Consider the following 9,719-nt stretch of genomic DNA (forward strand, 5'->3'; position numbering starts at 1 on the left):
ATAGGTTGCGGACTCACCACAGCTCTTATGAGCTTATCGATTTGGTTTAGGTCTTGCATATGTTGCGGGCTCACCACAACTCTTACGAGCTTACCGATATTCAGCTCGTATGAGCTTACCGATATTCAGCTCGTATGAGTTTACCGTTATTCAGCTTGGAGGAGCTTACTGTTTATCGCTCGTATGAGCATACATGTATAAGAATTGACGGATTACAGTTCAGTACACCTCGTGTGTACTACCCGCGTATCCTACGATATTCTAAGTGGTTCAATGGGCATACTATTATTACGAGATTATACAAGTTCAATACTAACTAGTACAGGTATTTACATAGAAATGGTATATATATGATATACGGATACACGATGTATATGTTACATGTACATAGAACTTAATTATTGTTAAATTCATACATAATTTGTTACGAGTTTATATGAGTTCGATACGAACTAGCACAGGTATTTACGTAAATTACACGGAAATGGTTTATGTATGATATATGAATACATGGTATAAATGTTACATGTATATGGAATTTAAATAGTTATTAAACTCATGCATGCTTCTAGGTTTTTATATGAATACATTGCTAATTTGGTAAGTGGTTCAACGGGCATAGTGTTATTACAAGATTATACAAGTTCAATACGAACTAGTATAGTTATTTACATGGAAATGGTATATATATGATATATGGATATACGGTATATATGTTACATGTACATAGAACTTAATAATTGTTAAATTCATACACAATCTATTATGAATTTATATGAGTTCGATACAAACTTGTACAGATATTCACAAGAAATACATGGAAATGATTTTACATGATGTATTGACACATGATATGGATGTTACATGTATATGGAAATTTAATTAATTGTTGAGTTTATCCATGATTATTGATTCATAGGTGAATTTACATGACTAATATGGTTAGTGTATATGTGCTTAAGCTTTGGCTAAGTTGTGGTTGGATTATACCACATTAAACTTATAAGTTATGCATTGAAATGGTAAATGCTTAAATGGAAATATACTTGTGATCATGAAAGGGTAATTTTCGGTTTTATATGAATACATGGCTATCTTGATTGATGATTATACGCTAGGCTTACAGGCCAAATTGAGTTGTGATATACCTTGTTTCACTTACTTCATTTGTGGTTAAATGGGTATGTAAAGAATGAAAGATTGAAAAATGCTTCAAGTAGAATTGCTAAGAAAGTATGAAAAGGTATGAGATTATGAATGATTGAAATATGTTTAGCCATATGTTTGAATTATAAATGCACATAAGTAGTGTGTACTTATGTCATGATATCTCGAGATAAATTGGCTAATTTTTGTGATATTTAACATTGAGAGGTTATTGTTTTTAGGCTAAGGCCAAGACACATTGGATTGACTTAAACGGATTACGCTTATAAATTGAAGTGGTAAACTTTATTTTTGAGTTACGAACTTACTAAGCATTTCATGCTTACTTTGTGTTAATTTCTTTGTGTATCTAGGTATTGGAAGCTCGTTCGGTTTGGAAGTTGTCGGAGATATCATCACACTAACTATCGGCTATTTTGGTACTCTTGTTTTTATAACTTTGGTTATAATGGCATGTATAGGTCATTTTGGCTCTTGGTAGTCTACATGTTTGGTTGTGTTTTAGCCATTTGTATTGGCTTGAAATTTTAGGTATATTTTGGAAGCATAATTGGTATGTGTTAAAGTGGTCAATTGATGTGATTATGAGTATCATGTTGTATGTGTGAAAGTTTATGTTATAAACTTGAGATCAGTTGGTTTTTGAGTGCCTATTTATGCAATGGTAGATGCAAATTGATGTGTATAGGTTGGTACCAATGTGGGTAAGGAATAAAGCTTGGAAAATGGTCTATTTTTGTCCACACAGGCAGAGACACGGGCGTGTGTCTCAGCCGTGTGTGACACATGGTCAAGTGACACAGCCATGTGTCCCTGATGCTTCTTTTGAAACCAAGTCAGTAGCTTCACACGGCCTAGCAGACGGCCTAGCACACGGCCTGGTACACGGGAGTATGAGGCCATTTCGAATGGTACACGGCCTGGCACTCGGGCGTGTGGTTTGGCCGTATGACCTAAGTCAGTGAGTTACACGAGGTCAGACACGGCCTGAAACATGGGCGTGTAACCCCTGTACTTTGAAAAAAAATTTTCTTAAAAATTCGTAGAGAACTCGGTTTAGTCTTGAACCATTTCTAATGTCTATTTAGGGCCTCGAGGGCTCGTATTAGAGACTGTATAAATGCATTTGAATGGTTTTTTATATGAATGATAAATATTGCATATGAAATATATGATTGTTTGACTTGTAAATCCGGTAATGCTCCATAACTCTCTTCCGGCGTCAGATACGGGTTAAGGGTATTACATTTTTCCCCTATATGACTAACCTTTTTTTTTTCTCTTACATTCTCTCTCGACTTTAAATCTTAATATAATCATTCATTGAATTTGACATTTGACATTTTTCCTATTTAAAATACCATTGAAACCGCATTTTTTTTCTATCTTCGTAAACTCTTCAAAGCCACTAAAAATGAATGTTTCATCTTGTTTTTACACACAAGAGATATTTCTATCATTGGCAATCTTGTTCCTTGTTTTGATTTACATATTGTTGGCTGCTTTGTGGTTTCAGTGGAACAATGACATTCTTCATTTCTTTGTCCACAATTAAAGCAATCAAAGTAGGTGGGCAGGTTGAAGGTGTAAATGTTATTTGGATAGATTCCCTCATCGGTGTTGGTAGCCAAAATAATAACACAAGGGTGACATTCCAACTCATTCTAAAATACAGGCTGTTGTACACATTAACTGAAACAGATGTGGGTGCTGTATGAACCCAAAAATCAAACCAACCAATGTCCCTGTTTAGTTAGCTTAGCTGACATTGACATTTTATTAACACAACTTTAGATCTAACCACACACTTCAACAACGCTAATGCTAGCTCATCAAAATGAACATTACATCGGAGAAGAAAGATTTATTTATCTAATTCTAACTGCATAATAATAGGAGTAGGTCGCTCAATAACTCAAAAATTGTGAACTGTATGTATCAGTTGGTAAAATTTGGAATACTACCATGGGGCTCCGTAGCTTTAGCAGCCGCGCTGGGCTCCACCGCAGGCGATGGTGGCACTGGCTTTCCTAGAAGCTCAGCTGGCAAATCACCTATCCCTTTCAGGTAGAATGTATAATACAGCTTCATGGGAAACACTATCTGATGTAACTTCACCTGTCCGTAGGCTCCTTCGAAAATCCCAGATCCTCCCGTCACCGCCAAGTAGGAATCCTCATACGTTAAATAGGGTCCCTGGACAGACAAATGGCCGTAGTCACCAAAGTAGAAGCTGTATATGGCTTCATAGCGATCGCCTTTTTTCTCCGGGACGTGTTGGATCAGCACACAGAGTCCAGCCGTGATGCCCACCCTTTTCTGCAAGTCTCCAGAGTAGAGCTTGTTAGTGAAAGGAACCAGATCACCCAGAGAGTTTACGGGTTTTTGGCTTAGTTTCAAAACTGCAGGGCTGCTTCTGTCTCTCTCGTTCATTTCATAAACGTGTAGCTCTTGAACTTTTGCTGAAACCCCAAACGTTAAAGTCAATCAAATAAAGATTTGAAATTGAATAAGAAAAAGAACAATCAGGAAGTGTGCTTACTGGGCTTGGGAGTATGTGGAGCGGCCTCCTGCTTGAACTTGTTGAAGAAGAAGGCAGTGGTAGTGAAGGGGTTGGAGGATCTTGATGAGGTGAAGGAACTGGTTTCAGTGACCCATGAGAGGTTGAGGCCATGGAAGGGAAAAGGCTTTGAATAAGAGAAATTGGAAGCTAAAGCTCTGTGAGATTGGGAAGGCAAGTTGATGGAAGGGATCGGTTTGAGGGAGGTGGTGGATGCCATTGAAACGGATCCAAACCTAAGACTAGGAAGATGATGATGCTTATGCTACCTTATTCTTCATTAACCTAATACTAATACAAACAAACTTTTTATAAAATTACAAATGAAAGTCATGAAGGATCCAAGATTGTTCTTTGTTTTTTCCTCCCCCTTTCTATGTAATTGGTTATACACTAATTTGTTATTATCTTTAGCAAATCCAATAAATAAAACTTATAAAATCTTTTTGTCTAAATATTTCAATAAATTATATTAGATTCATACTAAAATATATAATTTTTACACATCAGTAATATAATACCACATCATCAATTTTAAAAAAATGTAAAACCACTTTTCAAAAAATATATAAAAATCTGATTATATATAAATATATATGTATATTCGTTCATATTATAACGTAATTTAACTCTTTAACAAATTAAAATTTTAATAAATAAACAAACATGTTTTATTTTATAATTTTCAAATCATTTTTAGTTTTTTTTAAATTTAGTTGTCTTAGGTAAGAAATTTTGTCTTTCCTTTTTACTTTTTGATAAAATCACGAATGGTGGTTATAATTTTTAAATTTTAATATTTTACTAGTATTTTTATTTTTGATTTTTAATGGTTGATTTTAATTTTTTTCCTCTCCATGTGTGCTTATAATTTTTATCATTTTTTAAAAATTTAATTATTTATTTTAGTTATGTTTTTCTGAGGTATATCTTTTTATTAAAAGTTAAATTAAATTAGAGATGATACTGTATGTGATTGAGTATAAATTAATATTTGTGTCTTTAAAATTTAATAATATAATATTATTTTATTAGTTCTTAAAAATTATATATTTTAAGATGATTTTAACCTAAGTTATTTCCTATGTAATATCTTTTTATCAAGTACGTAATTCCTACGTAAGAAAAATAATAGTTAAAAGAACAAATAATGGAAGCGATCAGATTATTTACGTCGAATAAATGTTGGTCGTTAAAGAGCAGCTGCAGGAAACTAAATGGCATATATTTAATGTCATTTACAAGTGAACAGAACTTGTTAAGAAAAATGTAGGCCATTCTATTTTTTTTTTTTCTTTTTCCACCCAAAGCAGCCCACATGGGGAAAAAGGATTACCCAAACTCTGATTTATTTATTTTTCTAAATTTCTTTTCCCCAAGTTGTGTCTCAAAACATTGACAAATATATTCATTTAATATGAAAAAAATAAAAATAAAAAAAATAAACCCCAGGAGGAGCAATTTCTAATAGGAATAACACCCGTTTAACATGCTTAAGTAGTTGAACTATGGGTGATGGTTAATGCTGAGGCAAACGATAGTTGTTTTAATAGACAATTACTTTGGCGTCTGAATTGCTTTCCATCGAGCTTACATTATGTCACTTTACAGGGAGTCAATCTTCACCTTTTGCTGTATATGCATGATACTGAAAAGCATGTGCCAAATACAATGGAGTCTCAACATTTTGTCAAAATTTCCGCACCAGTTCTAGTGATTAAGATGGTATGCTCAAACTGTGCAGCAGGGCTGCCATCAGAAGTCACGGTTGTCCAGTTGTCGGGCCATGTGTTACACTCGATGCCTCCCAGTGTAAGAATTGGTTCTGCAGTTCAAAATGCATCAATATACATTCGGGAATATTTTATATAAAACCTTGTAGACGACATTGTTGGGAGGAGCAGCCACGAACCCCGAACATGACATAAAACAGACGTGGAGAATGCCAAAGAAAAAACCATTATCTAAATGTTAAAAGAGTAAAATAATGAACTTTAGACTTCACCTGATATCTTGGTTGCTCACTCACCCTATCATCAATAGCTTTAAAATCTTAATATGTGCTTTTTAGGGTGACATATTCAAAGACAAGTACTTTGGGGTATGGTAATGTATAGTTGATAACTAATAATTGTTCTCAGGTTATATGCCATATAAACTAAACAGAGATGCTTGTTTCATCCTCTGCTCATCCATTCTCGCATAAATAACCAAAACAAACCAACCAAAGCATTTCTTGACCGACTGATCAAAATATCTCCTATGCATATTTTGAATTAGAGCCCTCAACTATGAAAAACGCATGTAAATAAAGTTAGAACCATGCTCACCAATGGTAAATGTTTGACCTTCAACCATGACGCCAGGACTTTCATTGCCTGTCAAATAATTAATAATTACATTTAGAAAAGGTTCGTTTTGCAGGGAAAAAAGATAAGATATTATACAAATTGCCACACCCTGCCACCCAAGAGAGGGAGAGAGAGAGAGATTTGGATCTATTATCTGATGAATACTTACGGTGATGCAATATAATTGGCTGAGAGTGAAAAACAGTCCCAACACCATGCCCAACAAAACGCTCCACCACTCCATAACCATATTTTTCTGCATGCTCACTGTGATGATATTAAGAATATACAGTAAAAATGAACAAGGGTTTCAGGGAAGGAAACCATTTAATATGTCACATACAATCAGAGAATTGAAGCTATGACATGTAAACCATTATGTCACTTTACCCAAACCATAAGGCAAGAAGCAAGCCTAAGCTATATCTCAGTAAGCTTGTTCTTTACACTGAATAATTATGAAGTTGGGGATAAAGAGCCTAGACAAAGAACTATTAATACCGTAAAGTGCTAATCATTTGAAAGCTTTTGCTTCAATTAATTTACTTTTAAAATTTATTAAGCTATAAGGAGTTTAAAATTTTCATGTAATTGAATAAATTTTAACACTAACAAATGACTCTTGATCAGTTATCATACTTTAACCAGCATCTATGCATCAGCCATTCTGTAGATAAGATTATCTTATAATTTTGGGTGCAGAAAGAAATCTTTATTCCTTTCAAACCCAGAACAATAAAGAGGGAAGGTAGAGAGAGAAAACCTTATTCTTTTTCCTATTTTTTTGAAACTAGCACCATCCTTGCAAACAGCTATACCTTTCTCCATGCATTCTTCAGTTACCTTCAAAAAAGGCAAGAATGAAACCAATAAGTCAATTACATCAATAATATTGTTAAAAAGCTGTACTTTAAAATTGATCATATTTTACACACAGGTACAAATAGATACTACAAACTATTTAAATAATAGTAAAGTTAAAAACAACTAGAATTCTCTATGTTCAAACAAATCATAGAAAAACTTACTGTTACAAGGCGCTGTAGTGGGCCACTAACATCTCCACAGAGAAATGTCTTTGATGTGTCTCCATGATAACCCTATGAACCAAAGGATATGCCACACAATTTTCTAATCTTAAGATATTGAAACTTGACTAGAAAGCAAGAAGTTCATGACTGTATGTACGCTAATATAAGTAAATAAACAAACAATGAGATTGATTCCTAAGAGCATCAACCACATGTTTTAATTGAGGACATACATTTAGGTACACTGTGACGTCTATGTTAATTATGTCTCCATCCTGCAGCAAAGAGTTAAAGGACAAGCATTAGTGATGAAATATTTAGCAACATTTTACTAACATGAGGCCCATGCACCAAACCTGTAGCTGGCGAGAATCAGGTATTCCGTGGCACATGCACTCATTAACCGAAGTGCAAACACTCTTAGGAAACCCACCATAGCCAAGAGGAGAAGGATAAGCACCCGCTTCTGTTATCATCTCGTGCACAGCTTTGTCAATTTGATCTGTTGTCACTGATGGCTGATAAGATTTTTCACAAAAAAAAAAAAGTTGATGAGTGCATCTACTTGAATAGAGTCGGCAGTTAAATGATTTTAAAGAATATTAAGTGCTTAAAAGAGATGAATCATGGTGATAAGTTAGCATATTCATTAGTAAGCAAATTCTGATATCTAAAACAATCAAGAATGTTAAAATGTTCATATAAACAGCAAATTTTGACAAGAAGATGATTCTTCTGCTGTTAAAAAAATGGGAGTGGGGAGGAAGCTGAACCAAAGAAAAAACAGTAATATCTCACCCTGAAAAAACAGTAATATCTCACCCTAACTAATGTCCCTGCATAGTCTAAGACACGAGCGGCAAGCTCGCAGGCAGCTCTCATTTGAGCAATGCCTTCAGCATCATGAATCTGATGCTCGCTAGAAATTTCAGGCAATATATTTGAACTTAAATAAGGAGGCTTTGGTATGTGATCAGGCACGGGAAGACGTGGTGACACCTTCCCACGTCTTAAAGGTGGCCTTCTTCTAAACTTTGTCGTACCCTGAAGTTCACACTCTCTGCATAAGATTGAATAATTTCATAGTCAAACGATCAAGTAAAATGAACCCTTCAATTATATACTAAACCATGCCAGTATCAAGCAATTTCAGTTTCCCACAACAAGGAAACAGTTTGAATTATTACCTTATTGTGGAAAATAATGCACTTAGACCTTATTCTTAGTAAGAGAATGAAGTAGGCGGGCAAATTTCTGGCTCTAACATTAGTACACTGAAACAATAAACTTTAATACACAATGGTGACTATCGGATGGACATCTGAAGTCCCTAAAATTTTATGCATTATGTTAATGAAAAATGAAGTGCAGTATGATGTGCTACTTGCTTTACTTGAACAAGTCCTTAAATAACCCTATGTCTGCAATTTCCCCCCGAAAATCATACAGGCCAGTCTCCATGGTTAACAAAGCATCAAAGGAGAATGAAGCCATCCAACAGCGTAATTTCAACTTGAATGAAAACATAGGATTCTAATACATGGATGATAAACAAAACCTTTGGACAATTACAGTAAGTTAGAGCAAAGGAATAACTTTCATACCGTCCAACAATTCCACAAAAAAGTAATTACTTCAATCCAGAAATACCAAATGAAAACTGTAGATAGTATTAAAAGCTACCCCACGAAAGAAACTTGTATAGAAAAGCGACAACTTTTTTTTCTTAACGCGTGAGAATAGGAATAGCAAACCTCCTTATTCTCAAGGCCTCCTCTAAACCGGATACCCTCTTGGAATAAACAACAAGGTGTGGTTGAGAACGGCACTGTTTCCCTGAAAGATTAAAACTTGTAAGGTAGTGAAGAAAGAGTAGAGTTTGCAGAGGTAAATGAATTGAGTGATAGAGATTGAGGAGAGGAGAGGCAAACCATGGAGAGTAGAAGCATAGGAAGTGAATGGGAACCCCACGAATAGAGTTGACTTTGATGATGAAGAAGACAATTGTTGGGCAAGCAATGATGAAGATGAGAGTTGTGAAGAGAGGCCATGGCTATGGGAGACAGAAACTGAGAAACCCATTTCAAGATAATGCTTCCCAATCACTCACTACTCACACTAGAAGGGTTTATGTTATGGGTTTTTTTTTTTATTTAACCAAAAAAAAAAAAAACAGCAGATGATTTTTTGATGATGGGATGGGATGGGATGGGCTGGGGGTGAACATACAATGGGAAGAAAGGCCTTTTTCCATAATGCAGTGATAAGAGTTATAGGCTCCACCATGGTTTCTTGTCGGCAGTAGTTTTTCATTGAATTGAGTTATTAAATGAAAAATATTTGATTTGATGTTAATTTGATTTGAATTTTTTTTAATTTTTTAAAAACTTATTCAAGAGGTTATAAACATATCTATCTTTTTATTCTTTTATTCAAAATTCTAGTGACAAAAATTTTAAGAAATCATCAATAAATTTGCTCAAACTCAATTTTCGACAATAAAACTAGTTTCTATAAAGTTTCTTTCTATTTTTAAATATAGATTTTGATTCATTTCTCACTTTAGTTCAAAGTATTATTTTCTTAAAATAATGTTCTTCGTTATTTTTA

General features: G+C 34.3%; 2 protein-coding genes across 3 annotated transcripts; both read right to left on the reverse strand.

Moving 5' to 3' along the window:
- Window positions 1-2,826: 2,826 nt before the first annotated feature.
- LOC108480614 (allene oxide cyclase, chloroplastic) lies at window positions 2,827-4,137 on the reverse strand. The gene is made up of 2 exons (XM_017783663.2): window positions 3,710-4,137; window positions 2,827-3,629 (listed from the first exon to the last, which is right to left on the reverse strand). The coding sequence occupies exons 1-2, from the start codon at window positions 3,945-3,947 to the stop codon at window positions 3,106-3,108; spliced, it is 762 nt and encodes a 253-aa protein (XP_017639152.1). The 5' UTR covers window positions 3,948-4,137; the 3' UTR covers window positions 2,827-3,105.
- Window positions 4,138-5,059: 922 nt separating this feature from the next.
- On the reverse strand, window positions 5,060-9,372 carry LOC108483809 (methionine aminopeptidase 1B, chloroplastic). 2 transcript variants are annotated; one of them, XM_017787400.2, is made up of 10 exons: window positions 9,041-9,372; window positions 8,864-8,945; window positions 7,932-8,169; window positions 7,466-7,627; window positions 7,343-7,384; window positions 7,107-7,178; window positions 6,842-6,921; window positions 6,248-6,345; window positions 6,058-6,105; window positions 5,060-5,552 (listed from the first exon to the last, which is right to left on the reverse strand). In XM_017787400.2, exons 1-10 carry the CDS (start codon window positions 9,189-9,191, stop codon window positions 5,407-5,409), a joined length of 1,119 nt encoding a protein of 372 aa, XP_017642889.1. In that variant the 5' UTR covers window positions 9,192-9,372; the 3' UTR covers window positions 5,060-5,406. The 2 variants fall into 2 exon arrangements, with proteins under 2 accessions (XP_017642889.1, XP_017642888.1); XM_017787399.2 differs by having other exon boundaries at window positions 7,908-8,169.
- Between the last annotated feature and the right edge of the window lie 347 nt (window positions 9,373-9,719).

This window comes from Gossypium arboreum, chromosome 12 (genome assembly GCF_025698485.1).
Source record: "Gossypium arboreum isolate Shixiya-1 chromosome 12, ASM2569848v2, whole genome shotgun sequence".
NCBI classification, from domain to species: Eukaryota; Viridiplantae; Streptophyta; class Magnoliopsida; order Malvales; family Malvaceae; genus Gossypium; species Gossypium arboreum.